The sequence below is a fragment of the Cynoglossus semilaevis genome, chromosome 14 (genome assembly GCF_000523025.1).
Source record: "Cynoglossus semilaevis isolate Cse_v1.0 chromosome 14, Cse_v1.0, whole genome shotgun sequence".
Taxonomy (NCBI): Eukaryota; Metazoa; Chordata; class Actinopteri; order Pleuronectiformes; family Cynoglossidae; genus Cynoglossus; species Cynoglossus semilaevis.
In genome coordinates, this window is record NC_024320.1 from 17,963,623 (window position 1) to 17,982,176 (window position 18,554).

The following is an 18,554-nucleotide window of genomic DNA, read 5'->3' on the forward strand; positions in this document are numbered from 1 at the left end:
AACCTCCAGGTGATCTCAAGTGACGTCTATGTGACGTCTTTTGAAAACATTTTTTTTTTTTTTAGTATTTTTTTAATTATTTTTAGAATTTTTTTGGGAAAAATAGAAAAAATAATTTTGGGGGAAAAAAAGCGACCTCCAAGTGACATCAAAGTGAAGACCAAGCAACCTCCAGGTGACGTCAAAGTGACACCCAAGTGACGTCCAAGCAACCTCCAAATGACCTCAAAGTGAAGACCAAGTAACCTCCAGGTGACGTCCAAGTGACCTCAAAGTGACACCCAAGTGTCCTCCAAATCTGTGATCTGTTTTGAAAAGTTTTATTATTTTTTTTAAGAATTGTTTTTTTTTTAGAAATTTTTTTTTTTTTTTAGAAATTTTTTGTTTTTTTAGAATTTTTTTTTGGAAAACCAAAAAAAGTGACCTCAAAGTGACATTTTTTTTCTAAAAGAATTTCACATTTTTTTCCCAGAATTTTTTTTCTAAAACTTTTTCTAAAATCAAGTCTTCAAAATGCTATATTTTGATGAGAAACATGCAGAAAAGTTAAAATTGTGAAATTTGTTTTTCAAAGATGAGTATTTTTCAAAGATTTTTATCAGTTTTTCAACATCTGATCAAAAAGTTTTTTTTCAAAAAATTATTCAGAATAAATGCTATATTTTGAAAAGAAACTTTTTTCTGAAATTTTTCTCTTTGAATTTTGAATCTTTTAATTTTTTTTCTAGAAATTAAAAAAAAATCTAAAACTTTTTATAATAAAAATGAATCAAAACGCTATATTTTGATGAGAAACAAGCAGAAAATATACAATTTTGAAAAAAGTTTCAGAGATTTTAATCCAAATGTTTCAAAATCTGAGAAAAAAAAAATTTCTAAAAATTAAAAAAAATTCTAAAACTTTTTCTAAAATCATGTCTTCAAAACGCTATAATTTGATGAGAAACATGCAGAAAAGATAAAATTGTGAAATTTGTTTTTCAATGATTTTCATGAAGATTTTTTTTACATTTGATCAAACTGGGTTTTTCATAAAATTTTTCAAAATCAGAACAAATTTTGTTTTATATTTTTCAGAAAAAAAATTTCAAAACGGTATGATAAGAAACATACAGAAAACATACAATTTTGAAAGAAGAATTTCAAATATTTTCATCAAAATTATTCAACATTTGACCAAAAATTTATTTTCAAAATATTTTCTAAATAAAACATTTCTAAACATTTTCTAATTTTTTTGTCAAACACTATATTTTGAAAAGAACATTTTTTCTGAAAGAATTTCAATTTATTTTTCCAGAAATATTTTTCTAAAACTTTTTCTAAAATCAGTTCTTCAAAACGTTATATTTCGATGAGAAATATGCAAGAAAATATACCATTTTGAAAAACAAATTTCAGAAATTTCCATCCAAATTTTTAAACATCCGACTAAAAACTTTTGTATAATTTTCCATTTTTTTTAAACTTTATATTTTGATAAGAAACATACAGAAAGGATACAATTTTGAAAAACAAAATTCAACGATTTTCATCTAAATGTTTCAAAATCTGACCAAAAATTTCTTTCTGAAAGAATTTCAATTCTTTTTCCCAAAAAATGTGTCTAAAACTTTTTCTAAAATCAAGTCTTAAAAAAGTGACCTCAAAGTGACATTTTTTTTCTAAAAGAATTTCACATTTTTTTCCCAGAATTTTTTTTCTAAAACTTTTTCTAAAATCAAGTCTTCAAAATGCTATATTTTGATGAGAAACATGCAGAAAAGTTAAAATTGTGAAATTTGTTTTTCAAAGATGAGTTTTTCAACATCTGATCAAACTTTTTTTCCATTTCTAAACATTTTTCAATTTTCCAAACACAATATTTAGATAAGAAACATACAGAAAAGATAAATTTAAAAAAAATTCAAAGATTTTCATCAAAATCTTTCAACATCAGCCCAAAATATTTTTTTCTGAAAATTTTTCAAATTTTGTTTTCCTAAATATTTTTCTAAAACTTTTTCAAAAAGTTTTAAAATGCTATATTTTGATGAGAAACAAGCAGAAAAGATATAATTGTTATATTTTTTCAATGATTTTCATCAAAGTTTTTCAGCATCTGATCAAAAATAATTTTCTCAAAACTTTTTTTTCTAAAACGTTTTTTTAAATATTCAAAATGCTATATTTTGATGAGAAAGATGCAGATTGCAAGATTTTCTTTCTGAAAATGTTTCAATTTATTTTCTCAAATTTTTTCAAAAACTTTTTTTCTAAAAATTTGTGAAAGATTTTTTTTCCAAATTTTTCTCTAAAAACATTTTTCAAAACGCTATATGATTACAAACATGCAAAAAAGAAAACATTAAAAAAAATTTCAATGGGTTTAATCAAAAACCAATTTTTTCTGAACTTTTTTAAAGAAATGTTTTTTTTCTAAAAATCCTTTCAAAACACTATATTTTGATACATGCAGAAAAGATACAATTTTAATTTTGGACGGCATCCATTTAACGTTTCTGTCACTACTGCTTGTTGACTTTTTGTGATTCTTAGAGCCACCACACCTGTAAGCTCCGGAAGATTCACTATCCCGGCTGAGATGGCCATCTCCTGGTCCTACTTGCTTCTTTCAGATGGTCCTTTTATATGTTGTACATGCACTAATTTATTTAATTTAACTATAATTTAAAATACATAGCTATGCTTAAAATTCAGAAAAATATATTTTTCAACTTTCTTTATTTTTCAACTAAAGTCAACTTTTGATCAAAAGCAACATACTACTGTATACTAATACATTTTAAAAAATCCCTAAAAATAAAAATTTCCCAAAAATGAATGCAGTACTGTACCTAAAAATATGTAGCTATGCAGGTTTTTATTTATAATTTCTTTTTCCGGAATTTCAATCATTGTTAAAAACCAACATACTTTACTAATAATTTCTGAAAAAGTCTTAAAAAACAATAAAATAGAGAGAAATGAATAAAAACATACTTGCCTAAAATATTTTTATATAGAACATATTTTAATTTGCCTAAAAATGTGTAGCTATGCACTTTTCACATTTACAGCATGCATTAAGTAAAACAAAAAAGAAATCACTTCGGCATATTTTGTCAAACAAACAAAATTTTATAACATAACATCTCGGAAAAGGTTAAGAAAAGCTTCCTCAGAAGGTACGCAAATGAAACCTCCTAATGACCCAATGACAGACGAGAGCTATCACATGCGGGCGTGACTGACGAAATACGACTAACCAATAAAAACGCCGTAACCACGTGAACATGGCAGATGTTTGGACCATTCAGGACGCTCCTCAGAGTGCGTTCATGGCAGCATGACGGGAGCGCGCAACTACTGGTCGAGTACGCGCAGAGAGCAGCAACGCACGAGAGAGGGGCAGAAGCCGAATGGTGGAGCTGAAGATGGCGGATGGCGACAGCGGGAGTGAGCGCGGTGGTAGTAGCGGAGGAGGAGGTGGCGGCGGCGGCTTCCAGCACTTCCAGCGGGACCAGGACACCCAGGAACTGGCGTCCAAGCGCCTCGACATTCAGAACAAGCGTTTCTACTTGGATGTCAAGCAAAACAGCAAGGGCAGGTTCATCAAAATCGCTGAGGTTGGGGCCGGGGGCTCGAAAAGTCGCCTGACCCTCTCTCTGTCAGTGGCAGCGGAGTTCCGCGACTACCTCGGGGATTTCATCGAGCACTACGCCCAGCTCGGGCCTAGCAGTCCGGAGCAGATAGCTCAAGCATCAGTGGGAGAGGACGGCGGGCCTCGGCGGGCTCTCAAGAGCGAATTTCTCGTTCGGGAGAACCGCAAGTACTACCTGGACTTGAAGGAGAATCAGCGGGGGAGATTTCTGCGGATTCGTCAGACCGTTAACCGTGGATCTGGCTTTGGAGTTGGGGGCCCAGTAGGCGGCATGCTGGCTGGCCAGACCATAGCCCTTCCGGCGCAGGGGTTAATAGAGTTTAGAGACGCCCTCGCTAAGCTCATAGATGACTACGGAGGAGACGACGAGGAGCTAAGCGGCGGCCTTGCTGCCGGGGGCTACGGCGAGCTCCCCGAGGGAACCACCATCATGGTGGACTCCAAGCGGTTTTTTTTCGACGTGGGGTCCAACAAATACGGAGTTTACCTGCGGGTGAGCGAGGTGAAGCCCAGCTACAGGAACTCTATCACCATCCCCTTCAAAGCCTGGAGCAAGTTCGGAGGCGCTTTCTGCAGGTATGCCGAGGAGATGAAGGAGATCCAGGAGAGGCAGCGGGATAAGATGTACGAGAGGAGAGACGAGTCCGAGGGAGACGACGTGGATGACGACTGAGACAACTTAAGTTTAACAACTGTTAGTCCAGTTGAGACGTGACATATCTGCAATATAGACGAGTTTTGCATAAAATTGTGAGGGAAAACAGAAATTAAAAAAAAAAAAGACAAAAGGGCATGACAAAGCGTGCTGTTATAGCATACTAAAGTTTCGTGGCGTTTAAAAGTACATGTGCAGGGACTTATTGGTGTATAATACTAAAGGTTGTGGGGCTGAGGGTTAGTGATTGTATGCATCTTTGAGAGATAACTTCTAAGTCAGATCAAGCTCATTGGCTAAAACACCTGGAGCTTTATTTTGAGAAAAAAAGAGAGAAATTACCAGCAAATTGGTTTACCTAACAAACATAAAGCCAACGGATGCTTTTCTATTTGACACATAGTTTATATTTTAAGATTGGGGAGTTGTAGTGTTTATGATGTTTTTCTTGCCTATTCTTTTATGGTGAGAATGAGCATCCATTGTATTTCTGTTCCAGGCCAGGTCCATCTTTTCCTATCCTCAGTTAGTTTGAAGGGGGTTCTGTAAGTCAGTGAGATAAAGCTGAGGAGTTCATGTTAACAACAACTAGTGGCTATCTTACATTAGCCTTGAAGAACACACGTGAGCAGCACTGAGGTAGGCAGCAGCAGCTGTAGGGTGACAATTTGAAACAACTACCCCATAACATTGGGGAGAGTCGCCGAGGAGAATCACCAACAGACCAACATCCATTTGGACTCCAGCTGTCAGTTACAGTGCAGAGCAGCTGGATTTTAAGTAATGTTGACATTTGTAAAGCAATGTTCACATTGTTTTCAGGAGGATTCACACTCAGAGGTGAAGCTGGCCGTCTCCTGATGGCACAGCATCTCTGGCTGTGTCACAGAATGGCAGCTCTGGGGAGCCGGTGTGTGAGGAGAGGAACGTCGAGTGTGTTCTCATTAAAGGACTTTGTTTTGTTTACGACGCTCACTTGCTCCCATGTGACACTACAAGCACTTGGACAGGAGCAGCTTCTTATCTCTCAGCTCTGCAGAGAATGAGATGATGACGATGTTGATTATGCTCCCCATCACTCTCCATGTGATGGTCAGAGCCATTCAAATGTCCGTCCTAACCAGCCGCAGGACATTGTTCAACTAAACAGACAAACACCTTTTTGACACATGAAGACCTGGGACCGAAACACAGTGATGGATGTTTTCTTTGAATTTATGTTTGTGTGGTTTTTTTTTTTTCCTTCAAAAGAGATAACTATATTGAAATGAAATTATAGGAAAGGTATTACTGAACAAACCAGCAAAAATATATTTTAAAATACTTAAAAAAGAAAAAGTGTATTGTCTAATTTTAAGAGTTAAGTCATAAAAGAAAAAAGATTAATTTCATAAAACAAAGATGCGACTCACATCTTCAGATTATTTTTCATTTTGTTTTCCCAAGAGTGAAAGTATGTAACACTTCCTTTATTAAAAGACCTTAAATTGAAATAACTGATTTATGTCTGTATTTATGTTTCAAGTTGCCTCACAGTGGGCTCCACTGCATATAAGACCAATGAAAAGAAAACACTTTAACAGGGGTGCCCAATAAGTATAAGTATATGCCCAATATATACATATATAAAAAGGGAATCATTGAACCTTGCAGGTAGGTTTCTACATAGACGTGATGAAGAAATCATCATAGTCAAACACATGAAATGTTTGGTTGCTGGTTTCAGGGTTATAATACTGGTGTAAGGATCAAAGACTCTGCTTCTATGTAATGTTTGATGAGGATAGTGCTGGGTCTGACTCTGATCTCACCATTTGAGCCCATTGACTAAACCAGTAATATTTGTGCCAGTGTTACACCTGTATTATTTTCCTATAACTTACAGACCATTACATCAGAGTGGAAAATGAGGTGAACCTTTGGTTCATGGCCAATAGATGGCATATATGTTAAGATTCGTACTTGATTCATTTATCTTCTACTGCTTGCGCCTTTTCATGGCCGGGGCACAGCTATACACAACTCTAGCAGTAATTGGGTAAAATCTTGTTGGCCAGTCCATCACAGGAGATTATATTTAGTTTTACTGGAATTCACATTAACATTTATATTTAAAGACATTTATAGGATATTTTAATCTTATCTTTAATGTGTTTGGACTGTAGGGGGGAAACCCACACAAACAGAGGGGGGGATGTAAACTAAATGTTTGTGTTTTATGTGCAAGTCTAAAATACAGTACAGCATCAGAACACTTCAACTAGCTGATAGCATACCCTTTGTAAAATGCCTACTTCCTTTATTCATGGGTTTTCAAAAAGATCTTTATTGTCATCATCAAATGGGACACAGCAGACTTCTAAAGCAAGCTATTAACTATGGGTCTGGATCTATATTTGAAAATAATCCAGAAAGTCACCACATAGTGGATTTAGAGGTAGCTGTAGCTCCATCTACATCTGGAGATCATTTTGAAGCCAACGCCATTGAATATAATCGTCACTTTTAGCAACTAAAAATATTTGACTGAGTTCAAAAACGGTCAACATGGCAAGTTATGAGAGTTCTCATTGATGATGATGATGATGATGATGTCACCATCATCCTAGCACCCTACAAACCTAACAGATCACCCTGCTCCTACAACGCAGACCCAGTAGAATGGGAGGCAGAAGCTTTAAAGTTAGACTTATTGTATATACAGTATCTGAATTACCATACGCTGCTCTACGCTAAGACTGCTGCAACTCCCGTGGTGCACTGAGCACTCTCTTTCCTTCATTCTATAAAAACATTATTGTTCTCTTTTTTTTCTCTACAAGTCAACCCAGGGCTAAAGTTTGCTAATACTTCACTTTAACCACTTGTCTGACTGCACTTTCAGTGTTGTGTTATGAATCTGGTCTCTGTCCCTCTATTCCTCCACATCTCCTTTTCTGCTCTATTTTTTATATTAATCAATAAGTCAATAAATATAGCAATTTTACAGACAGCAGTTCAACGTGCATAACATAATAAAACCAGCAACAGCCTCACCACAATCACACACATACTTCCCAAAAGTATTTAAGCCTACTCACACACACATACACATACACGGTTACATGTATTTAGACATAAGTGGGGACACAAGGAAAGTTGAGGGAAGGTAGAATTATCTCACCTCCTCAATTTGCAACAAGGAAACACTGGAGGACGGATGAAGGAAGACAAGATAAAAAGTTAAAAAAAAAAAAATAGAAAAATATTAAAAACAAATAAAAATGATATTTCCTTACCAGTTAGTGCAGTTACAGATTTTTTTTATTTATGGGGTTAAGGGTTGAGTGGGCTACTTTTGAGTGGAAACTCCAAAACATGTCCAAGCAGATCAATGTGTTTTGTTAATTTGCGTAATTCAAATGAAATTAACTCGACTTAACACGTGTTTCAAATGGTCAGAGCTTTTGCTTTACAGCTGTTCGAATGTCAGCCACACTCACACACGTAGACCCAGCAGCTGTCCCTACAGTTAATCACAACGCTGAAGGAAATGGCTTCCCCTGGAAAGAGCATGCTCAATTCCTCAGCAGTGACAAAGGCCTGAAGACACGGTGTGTTGGTGGTGGATGGTCTGCTGTCTGTAACAACATCAACCCCGGTTACACTGACGAGAGGAGCATATTGCGCTGAAACAATTAAACCTGTCTTTGGACACTAATGTGATGAGAAGAGACTGGGGAGTAATTTGATTCTCTCGTCACATGCTGCTCTGGCTGATTGATTCTCCTGTTGCTGAAACTGATTTAATGTAGAACGTCTTCTTCCTCAGTGCCTCCACTAAAGTGGTCTAAGTTTGGCAGCTGTTGGGCCACCATGTGGCCACTGTAAGGGCCTGCTGACGGGGCACGTTGGCTATTTTAATGTGGGAGGCCCCGACAGACTTGACATTCTTGCTCCAGGAGTCAGCTGTGTCATTAGGAGATCATTGCCTGGGGACACACGGTCACACACAACAGCTCGATTGTGTCAAAACCTGCACACACGTACGATACACAAAAGGCCCCTGTAGAAATACCGTGAGTCAGGAAGTGTTCCATTTAGTAAAAATATTTCTACTGCTTCATTAACAATCTGGCCCTTTTTGTGACTGCTGTATTTGAAGTCTTTACTTATAATTAATCTTGTATATAATAATGACTTCTATGGATAAGATCTGGCATGGGCAAACTACGGCCTGGGGGCCAGATGCGGCCCGTTTGGCTTTTCAATCCGGCCCGCCAAACAGGACTCAAACCTGCAACCATCAGGTTACAGAAGATCTAATCCAGGCCTAGCCAAACTTGTCCAAATTATGTTATTAATTTCCATTATCATTATATTATTCTGCCTTTTCCTTGCTATGCCCACATTTCTCCAATAGATGGCATAGAAAAGGCATTTTTATGGATTTTACATATTTGATTTAGTTCATACAAACACTTCATCTATCTGCTCTTGACCCGGCCCCCATCAAATTTTAGGACCCATTGTGGCCCATGAGTCAGAAAGTTTGGCTAGGCCTGATTTAGATCTTCTGTAACCTGATGGTTGCAGGTCTGATTCCTGACTCTGTGATTAGGCCTACAAGTCCTGACCTACTGCCAGCCTTAGCCAAATACAGTATTATGTACTTAACCAACATAATATGAGGTAGCCTTATTGTTGATCAATAAAAATAAATCAACGCCCTTTATTTAATTAAACAACAAGAGTAGTCAGAGAAAAGGCAAACGACGTTTCTCTTAGAGAACAAACATCAGGCACACGTGCAGAATCCAGCTCGTCAGGGCAGTTTAAGTGGCCCCAGACAATTTGAAAGGCATAGAATTGTCTTTTGAACCTACATACCATAAACTACAACTCCCACAATAAAACTGCACAACACAATATGGACAAATGATCCCAAAATACTGAAGAAGACAAAACTGATGCGGCCTGAGACTCAGACGACACAAATTGATTTTAATAAAAAATAATAAAAAAATAATTATAAATATGACATATTTTATGTACGAATCGTGTTTGATGGAATTCATAACAACATTTCTATTTTATAATTCATGTTGTGTTTACTTGAAATCCGTGAATACTAGACAAGATTAAAGTTTTGCCCTGAATATGGACAAATTGTAAGGAATGTTGTGATGATACAGCGCAAAGAGATTGTGACAACTGCCTATAATGTAATGATTACATTATACTGTATTTTTTATCAAAAAATACATAGATCTATTTAGATGCATTCAAACAAGGTGTCAAAAAAAGATTTATGTCTGTATTTATGTTTCAAGTTGCCTCACAGTGGGCTCCACTGCATATAAACAAACAAACAAGGTGTCGAAAAAAGACCTGTTATTGTTCAAGATCAAGAAAAATGTCTTTTAGTTAAGGTGATGAAATAGAAGAAAAAGTAGGAACGGGAGAGTGGAAGGTGAGAAGATGAACCTGTGTTGGTGCGAACAGGACTCAGAAAAAGGCACTGGATTATCCTATACTACAGAGGAAGCATGATCCTGCTGTGAAGCTTGGCTGCGGATGCTATATTTAGCTACTGTTGCCATGCAGTAACAATGTGTATGATGGGTATATACACACACACACACACACACACACTTACACACATACGCAGGATGATTGTTCATTAAAGGTTTTCAGCATTTATTTTTTACACCATACGATAGCCTTACCATGTGAGGTTTTATTTTTATTTATTTATGCTTTTTCATTTCCACCCAGGGATCAGAATTATTGTGTTGTATTGTTGCTGGACGTGCTACACATTTTATTACTGTCTAATCACTATGAACCAACTGACATGTCTAACTAACACATTTAAGTATTTTAAAGAAAGAAAGAAAGAATAATTGAAAAAGAAAAAAACTAAATAAAGATTATGTAACACAAATAAAATCTGTCAAGCCATCAAACACAGGCAGGTAAATGCGCAGGTATGCCAAAAATTCTTCTTAAACTTCTCGTAGTTTAAAGGTATGAACTGAACGGAACTGTGTTTCATATAAATTGGATCAACTAGGATTAAGGAACACACACACACAGATACACACACACATTTTTACCTACTAGTCTCTTCTCTCTAGAACTGGCTGTTACATGCTATATTATGTTAGATTATATTATGTGAGATTAGAGTAGATTAGATCAGAGTCACTTCTATTGTCAACGGTTCAGAGCAATGTCATGCACAAATGCACTCTGTGGCCTCCTGTCATCTAAACTTATTGTCGTGCATCCTCAGTACACAGAAGAGCCCAGCTCAGCATCTCTGACTGGTGGGTTGTCATCAAGTTGTCACCAAGCAAACCTGTTCAGGCTGCACCAATTAAATGACTTTACCGCCCCCTCTGTTGGCTGTGATTGGCTGACGGTGTTTAAAGGGGACATAGAGCACGGTCACCTTTAAACTCACGCCTCTATCTCTCATTCTATTAGAACATTAATCCGCTACACTGTTGGCTTTACCTGTCAGTAGAGGACATCGAACCAGTGTTATCAGTCGAGACCAATCACTTTCTGTTTGCCAGTAACTGTCAACTACACTGTAAAAACAAATGTTTCTTTTAAACAATAATTGTTGTTGTTGAACATGTAACCAAACTACATCTGTTATTTAGTAAACAGACGTTTATTTTCTTACATGGAGTATTTATCTGTTCTGTTGTCTACAAACTCTCCATTTCCTTTTAATATCACTCTGTTTGAACAGGGCCTTGCCTGACCTTATAGCAAGATCACTGGTACAGTTCATGGTGGTAACTGATGGTCTTTATGTATGGGGTGTGTGTGTGTGTGTGTGTGTGTGAGGGATGTCCGGTTTATGCAGTGATTTGTATTTTGCAATATTTATGCTCCACAAGATGTTTCTACACAGAATTCAGTGGTTTCCTGAGAAAGTTTCTATTTCATAGGAAATTACAGACTAGTTTTCACAGTATGACACCTAATGTTACATAGATAGAAACAGAAAAGGTCACATTTTTTTATTCATTTTTGTAAATGAGGAAGTAGAACTCTAATAAAAAATGCGAGAGAACTGAACTAATTCAGCTGATTTATCATATAATGATTTACTTGAAATGTTGATTTACAATAAAAAAATGTTTTTTTAAATGTGTTAATCAAACATCTAGTCCTAACGGAATATCTGGTAACAATACTCTCCAGCAAAGAAGATACATTCACACGGCAGTTTGACTGTAACTACAATAAACTAAAATTGAGCTGTTCAGTGGTTTAGTTTCCAACTAATCATCTCATCGTCACAGTTATTATTAAGAGGAAATAGCGCCATCTAGTGGTTAAATAAAATGTTTTTAAACGTATCCTCGTGCGGGTTACAGCTTTTTAAGTTTTGTTATTTCATTTTGAAGGCGGTGACCCTTTGGGCAGTGTCTACTTGACACAGTTCCAGAGGCTGGTCCTCCCTCTCGTAGGAAGTGCTAATGAACCAGCCAGGAAACTTCACAGACTCAAACCTGTTCACATCTATCCCCGTCTCCTCGAGGTAGAATAGGAAACGGTCCATGTTTGTTTCCTCGCTGATGACATTCAAATCACTAGATTCACATTTCTGCCACAAAACAGATAGAGAGAGAAAATGTGTTCTTTGTTGTCTCTGAACGCTAAACAACAACAGGTCATCAGACACAGTTAGACAAATTCAAAATTCTCTGTCGTTCACATGTATTGATTAGAAGTAAAGGACAGTCTAATTAGAACCAAAAACTCAAGACAAACATGGTCCATCATTACAATCAGAGATCAGATCGACAACAACAACCTTTTTCTAAACTCCAAACGTATTTTTCTAAACTGAAGTGTAGCTGATAAACATCATAACTCTGTAGCTGCTGAAGCTCTGAACATTACACTTGTTCCTATCCATCCTCACATCCCAGGTTCACATTCCAGGTTTATTACTTGGTTTTCTTCCAGGTTTACTAACTGGTCCACCGCCCATGTTTACTAACTGGTTTATATCCCAGGTTTACTGCCTGGTTCACTTCTCTCTCTACTGCACACCTTCATACCTTTTGGACGTCTATTACTGATTGAATTATCAATCAATAATCAATAAGAGGCTGGTTACTTTCCTCCACCTGATGTCATACATACAACTTCCTGTTTAAGTCAAAATTGGACCGACCGACCGTGTGTGTGTGTGTGTGTGTGTCCGTGTGTGTGCGTACCTCCAGATAAAGCTCAGGTCTGTCACCATTCATGGAGCAGGAAATGAAGAGTTTGTGTTTGCTGACTGACAGAACAACAGTCCTGCCAAAACCACTAGAGGCATACGACACCAGTTTAAATGTCACTAAATGGAGAGCAAGAAAAGGAAACGTCACTGACAGTAAAATGACTCATTAATGTTCTCACATGTGTGTGTGTGTGTGTTTAGTGGGGACTGTTTGATTCCTGACTGTCACAACACATCATCTACCAAACCTAGTGGCTGGGGTTGCTTCAAGGACAGTATCTAGATCAGGCGTGGGCAAACTGTTTGACTTGCGGGCCACAACTGTCCTAAAATTAAACAGGGCATCTGGGCCAGGAGCAGACAGACGGAGAGTTCGTGTGAACTAAGATAAATGACATGTAAAAGTCAGGCATAAAGTCATTTAGTGACAGTGTGGCCAACGGTTTTATATGCAAGTCATACGGTGTGTATCTGTCCTCCACAAACATATTGGACAGGTAACCCTGAACCATCATTTTGAGCAAACGTATTTATTTACTTGTGTACCTTTGTGATTACTGTTTCCCCCCTTCAGAGTGACAGCATGGAGCTTCAGGTTAGAACTGATGGTTGTGCAGATGATGTCCTTCCTTTCATTGTCAGTCAGGTTACATTCCCAACTCCCGCAACGGTTGAAGGGTCTTGTTTTCTGGTCTTTGCAGCAACTCTCCACCCTCTGAGCAACATCTTCTGTGGAGACACGTAAGCAGACATTAGCTCCCTCTGTGTGTGTACTTTGAGAAGCCTGACTGTACAGTAGTAATGCTAATTTTTCACAGGTTTCTTAAATTCTTTTAGTAAATATAGTTTTGTACATTTCTGTAAAACCAGGGATAGGTGATTGACAGGACAACCCCCAACATCAATCTTATTTTATCACAAATTTCTCCATTTTCGTGGCTAAATCAACCACTATGCTAGTTTTAGCAGCAAAACACCGCTCAGCCTTTTTGACAGTTTGTCTGTCATCACAATGCAAAGCGTTAATAGGGATTTGGGAGTAGTGTTTAGAGAAGTGTAGTCTGGCACACGTGGGAGCTCGGCAATCTCCGTAGCTGCTTGGACCCTGAAGCACCCACGGAATCGACACTAATGCTCTGGGTTCTTCCTCCTGTCCTAAAGCATGGAGTGGCCCACCCTGTTTTTTATATTTAGACAAACCCCCTGCTCCTGAAACCATAATGAATACCTTTCTATTGTCCGGAAATGATGTCTGTCATGAAACCTGACATTTAGCTCACAGGCCGAGAGAAGAGTCATTCCTGTTGATTCTTTGATCTTTTACTTCTAAGAGTTCTCCCACCATTGAAAGTTTCGCAGCACCTCCTTGACGTTGGTGGTAATTTCCAACTTTTTTGCAGCATTAACGTCAGTCATAATACCGCACTGAGAATTCCCCATGTAGTAATTCAAAACAGGACTATAAAGAACACACCCTCACTGAAAACTCCGTGACCTACTTTGAATGACACAGTCCACAATCATCCTGCAGAGGTCACTCTCTGTGAGCTGCTTGCTTTGGTCTGTCAGACACTTCCTCAGTTTGTTAGTCACCAGCAGCAATGTTGCAACACCCCTCAGTGTGGGTGGGTTTTGGTAAACCACCAGCTTAAGCTCTTCATCAAGTTTGGTGACATGAGGAACCATCTGCATATGAAAAGAAAAGTGCAGGAAATGTCTCTTTAATCCTTAATCGCTGGAATTAAATAACTGGTATATAATATGTATATATGTGTGTGTGTGTGTGTGTGTGTGTAATTTAAAACCCACCAAAGTAAAACAAATAAAAGAGTAAAACCTTGTCCATTTATTTAAAGATCACATCAACAACACCTAACATCTATACAAACAAAACAACTTCCATTTTTGTTCTCTTTTTCTCTTCATTTTTACTCTATCTGTGGTCCATAAATAAGTACTTTAAACATATTTTTTATATTATATGGACCACAGTCCTCAGTTGTTCCCAAACTGAATTCAGAGTACCAGTATTTGGGCGCAGTGATCGGCACCTGTATGAATCTGTATGAAGTGCTGTCGCCTGATCTACCTTTTGTGAAGGGCCAACAATAATAAAAGAAACAACATGTGGTCAGCTTTGTCTGAGTCCGTATTATTCAAAGATATTCTTCGAACAGGTGACATGGCCCGAAAGACAGAGACCTTATGGGGTGGTTAGGGATCAGATAACACTCCACGGTGGAGTGATGAGATGATCAGGCCTGTTGACAATCTCACCCTGAGCCTATGTCCACTAAAGCTGACTCTTCTCTTCTTCTGTTATGTGCACATCACAGTTATAACCTGATTTCCCATAGACATGTGCAGCTTTTTAAACTATTTGTTATTAGCTTCAGTTCTGCGGGGTGACAACCTTGTGTGAAGACAGACCCAAACAAGGTTCATGCTGGAATTTAAACAACAGAATGTTTTGGCTAAGATGGAACAACACCAGATTGCCATCTGGAGTGGAGTGGTAGTGTGTTTTGACCTGAGCTCTTCTTCTTTTAGAAACCTGGATCACGTCTTCCCTCTGCTACCCTCTTCCTCACGGTCTTCCTCTGTTGCTGCAGAGCAAATACGTCCACTGTCCCTCCTCAGATCACGTCTAAACTATCTAAACTTTACCTCTTTAACACCAGCCCTAACTTTCCACATGCACCCTTCTTACTAACAGACGCGTACTCTCCTCTGCTGACTTTCATTTCCCTTTTCAGTGCAGAAACTTCCTCCTTACTAGTTACCTGCTCTCCCTGTATTGCAATAACATCTGCTCCCAGATCTGTCTTCCTCTCTCATTTCCCTCTTTATCAGCTCTATGCTATATATATTAATTGCAAATGTGTAAATCCCTTTTCCCTTTCTTACTGTTCAACCCTGCATAAGTTCACCTCACCCTCACAGTACTGTCGTTTTCTATTAATGCCTGTTTCCTGTCACATTCCATAGTCAGATTTCTCTTTCTAAAATGAACTGAGGGCCACTGCTGACACTGTCATTTCATTAAAGGGATACATTATTGTTACATTTTATTCATTTAAAAAAATGTATTTAAGAAAAGGTAGTGTAGTGGAAACTTTATATGCATGAAGACTGATTGACCTGTCCTGTACTGGCCTCTTCACTAGGGGTGAAATCTGTTTTATTGTAACCTAATATTTAGCCAGTTGTTGGAGGTCAAAGATCAAAGACACTGGACAGTATGTGATTGGCTGAGACTTGGTTGGGGAAGCTCACCTCTGATCTGCAGTCTTGTTTCTTTGACACATCAGACACATCAAGACATTTCCACAGCAGGTTTTTTTTTTTTTTTTGGTTAAGTTTAAGTACTTTATGCTACAACAATGCAAACAATGATTTAAGTATCTTCTTCTTCTTGTTCTTAGGCAACATCAAAAATGAAATGAATATTAATATATGGTCGTGGGCTGAAAGTGGGAGGCTGATGTACCACAAGTGGCACTAAATTATATCTTTGGTAACATAATACAGCTACATTGTTGTTAATAAAGTAGCTTAATTACTTAGAGCTTGGTGGAGAAAATGTCTGAGATATTGTATAAGAACATTTTTATAGAAAAGTTTAAGAGTTTATCTTACCTCCATGTTAGAGCCATGGGAGTCACATCCCATGTCATCATCGTTCCATCCACTTGTGCTGAAACACAAAAAAGTATCAAACTAATTATAGTGTGTTAAGCGTTATAGATGCTCAACAAAAAATACGGTAAATACAACCTACCAGGACAATGTAATGTTAGTGATTTAAAAACAGTTTTCTGCTGTTAAAAAAAAAATACCTGAAGGCTATCCATCAACATTCTCAACCTGAGACTACACAATGGTTGGCATGTGTTTGGCACCACCACGGCTTTGTCTGGTTCAGCTGTAGTTGAGGTTTCACACACTAAATAAAAGATGTATGAGGCATGGACACGTAGCTTCGTGACGGTCCAACTCTGAGACACTTAGCAAAAGGTTTTTGTCTTCGCGAACTAATTTCATTCAACACAGTAGCAAACACGGTGATCAGAAAGTATGTATGATTACGGAATAAAAAGCAACAAAAACAGAAGAATAATAAATATCCACACATTTTAAATACAACTAAAAAGGTGCAATGTGTTCAAGGGAAAATTGATGACATACCAAAAAAAGAATACTCCGCTACGTCCTACACTGTTTTTCTTAGGAATAATATCTAAAATGGAAGTTTGTTGCTGGTCAACAATTTTTCTTCCAGTATTTGCTAAGACGATGATATCGACACAGGAAATATAAAAAAAACCCAAACCACAACATTCTGACAGCTGATTCCACCTCCTTTGCCTCACAGGGGCCAGCTCGTCCTCTCTATTTATCCATTTATCCATTTCATTTTGCTGTTTCTCTATGTTTCTCTGTGTGTGATACACAATTATCCTCTTTATGATGGTTATCATTTATTTTGTCGAGAAAAATAAATAATACTGTTAAGCATTTCATGAATTAGATAAACATATCCAGAGAACACAGCTAAAGTTGTTGTATGCTTTTCTTGTAGCTGATTTTTGAGCTACGACTAACTAGTAACAGCTCATGGAATTTATCAATATCGGACCTTAATGTCTGTTTTAAGAATGCTGTTTGTGGGGTGCATTTTATGTTGTAATTTGAAATAAAAACACGGTACTTCTCAATCACAGCTGTATTGAGAATGTAACTATAGTAAATTGATGTTTGGCTTAAAACTAAATGTCCCACGGAGCTAGCCTACACCTGTTACTGAGACAGGACTAACAACGGCGATACAAATGATAACTGTTGCAATATGAATTCCAGTCAAACTGACATAGTTGAGTTCTCTGTGTCCCCTGTCACTCGGTCAATGACAGCAGCCAATAGGCTCAGAGAATCCGGGTACATGGGGACTGAAAACCCGCAATACCAGGTCCGACACGAAGACTCGAATCATTAACTCCGGGGACGTAGGATCGAACCGGCTCTGATCCCACAACAGTGTTGGTTTATCATATTACCTCTTGTAACACTTTATATACTCTAACGTACAAACATTTAAATATACTACTTTTTTAATGTTAGTACGCTGAGATCAAACGAAATCAGAGTCAACTTCCTTCCAGAATAGTACGCTGAGATCATCGCACGAAATCAGAGTCAACTTCCTTCCAGATTGTTCCGGAGGTGAGGAGTTGTACCCGTCCCCAGCCTGTGTGTGACCCCGGGGCAGCTGAAGCCGATGCATCACATGGTGCAGCTTCACACAAGTCGCGCATCTCCGCGCGATCTGTGAAAAATTGTGGCAGAAAAACCACACGTCGCGAGGTAATCGTGTCGCTTCTGCCAGACAGTTGACGGAGTAACGCCTTAAGGAATAGATAAATAAAACAAACTGCATTCTTCAAGACCTGCTAACATGTCAAGGGGAAGCGAACAAAGCACGTTCTCAGAGGTGAAGTTAGATGAAGATGAAGGGAGACCGGACTTGGTCTTACCTGGGGAGGGCGTCCGACAGTTTGAAGTCCTCCATTGTCCTGATGTGTGGCTCGTCTCAGCGGTCGGTGTTTTATCACTGCAGCCTGAATGACACACAGTGGACTGTCCCGGGCTACCATCGCCACACCTAGACTTTATTTGCCCCTCCCATTACCTCATAAGTGCCACGGTTGAAGAGTTCCGTTAGACAACTGAGAATCTTCATAGACATGCACCCAAGTGCCCCCTCCTCAACGCTCCCTCCGACCCCCCAGAAAATAAACTTAACCAAACGTGGAAATCAAAAAGATCATGGTTTGGTGGAGGTCATCACAGTTTTTCTTCTCTCAGTCCTGAAAAAAAAGTTTAAACTTGATTGAGGAACTTGATTTCAGTTTTTTTTTTTTACCAAAATCAAATACAAAGGTCAAAGTCAAATACATATGTATGGACCACACAGTGGAACGTGTGTTTAGTGTTCTTGCCTTACATCCTCATTGAGTGAG

The 18,554-nt window shown here is 38.0% G+C and overlaps 2 protein-coding genes across 2 annotated transcripts; one reads left to right on the forward strand and one right to left on the reverse strand.

The window, feature by feature from the left end:
• The first annotated feature begins 2,409 nt into the window (after positions 1-2,409).
• On the forward strand, positions 2,410-5,619 carry purbb (purine-rich element binding protein Bb). Its single transcript, XM_008325579.3, has one exon. The coding sequence runs from the start codon at positions 3,402-3,404 to the stop codon at positions 4,314-4,316; it is 915 nt and encodes a 304-aa protein (XP_008323801.1). The 5' UTR covers positions 2,410-3,401; the 3' UTR covers positions 4,317-5,619.
• Positions 5,620-5,647: 28 nt separating this feature from the next.
• Positions 5,648-18,330, reverse strand: LOC103389940 (interleukin-1 beta-like). The gene is made up of 6 exons (XM_008325581.3): positions 18,069-18,330; positions 16,174-16,231; positions 14,034-14,220; positions 13,081-13,263; positions 12,527-12,651; positions 5,648-11,907 (listed from the first exon to the last, which is right to left on the reverse strand). The coding sequence occupies exons 1-6, from the start codon at positions 18,101-18,103 to the stop codon at positions 11,692-11,694; spliced, it is 804 nt and encodes a 267-aa protein (XP_008323803.1). The 5' UTR covers positions 18,104-18,330; the 3' UTR covers positions 5,648-11,691.
• Positions 18,331-18,554: the final 224 nt, after the last annotated feature.

What these genes read in the sequence shown, in the direction of transcription:
- purbb (XM_008325579.3), top strand. Translation starts at nt 3,402, where the DNA reads ATGGTGGAGCTGAAGATGGCGGATGGCGACAGCGGGAGTGAGCGCGGT.
- LOC103389940 (XM_008325581.3), bottom strand. Translation starts at nt 18,103, where the DNA reads ATGGAGGACTTCAAACTGTCGGACGCCCTCCCCAG. An exon ending in CCCATGGCTCTAACATGGAG is followed by an intron (nt 14,221 to 16,173) that starts GTAAGATAAACT and finishes TTTCATATGCAG; the next exon opens with ATGGTTCCTCATGTCACCAA. An exon ending in GACCTGAGCTTTATCTGGAG is followed by an intron (nt 11,908 to 12,526) that starts GTACGCACACAC and finishes GTTTTGTGGCAG; the next exon opens with AAATGTGAATCTAGTGATTT.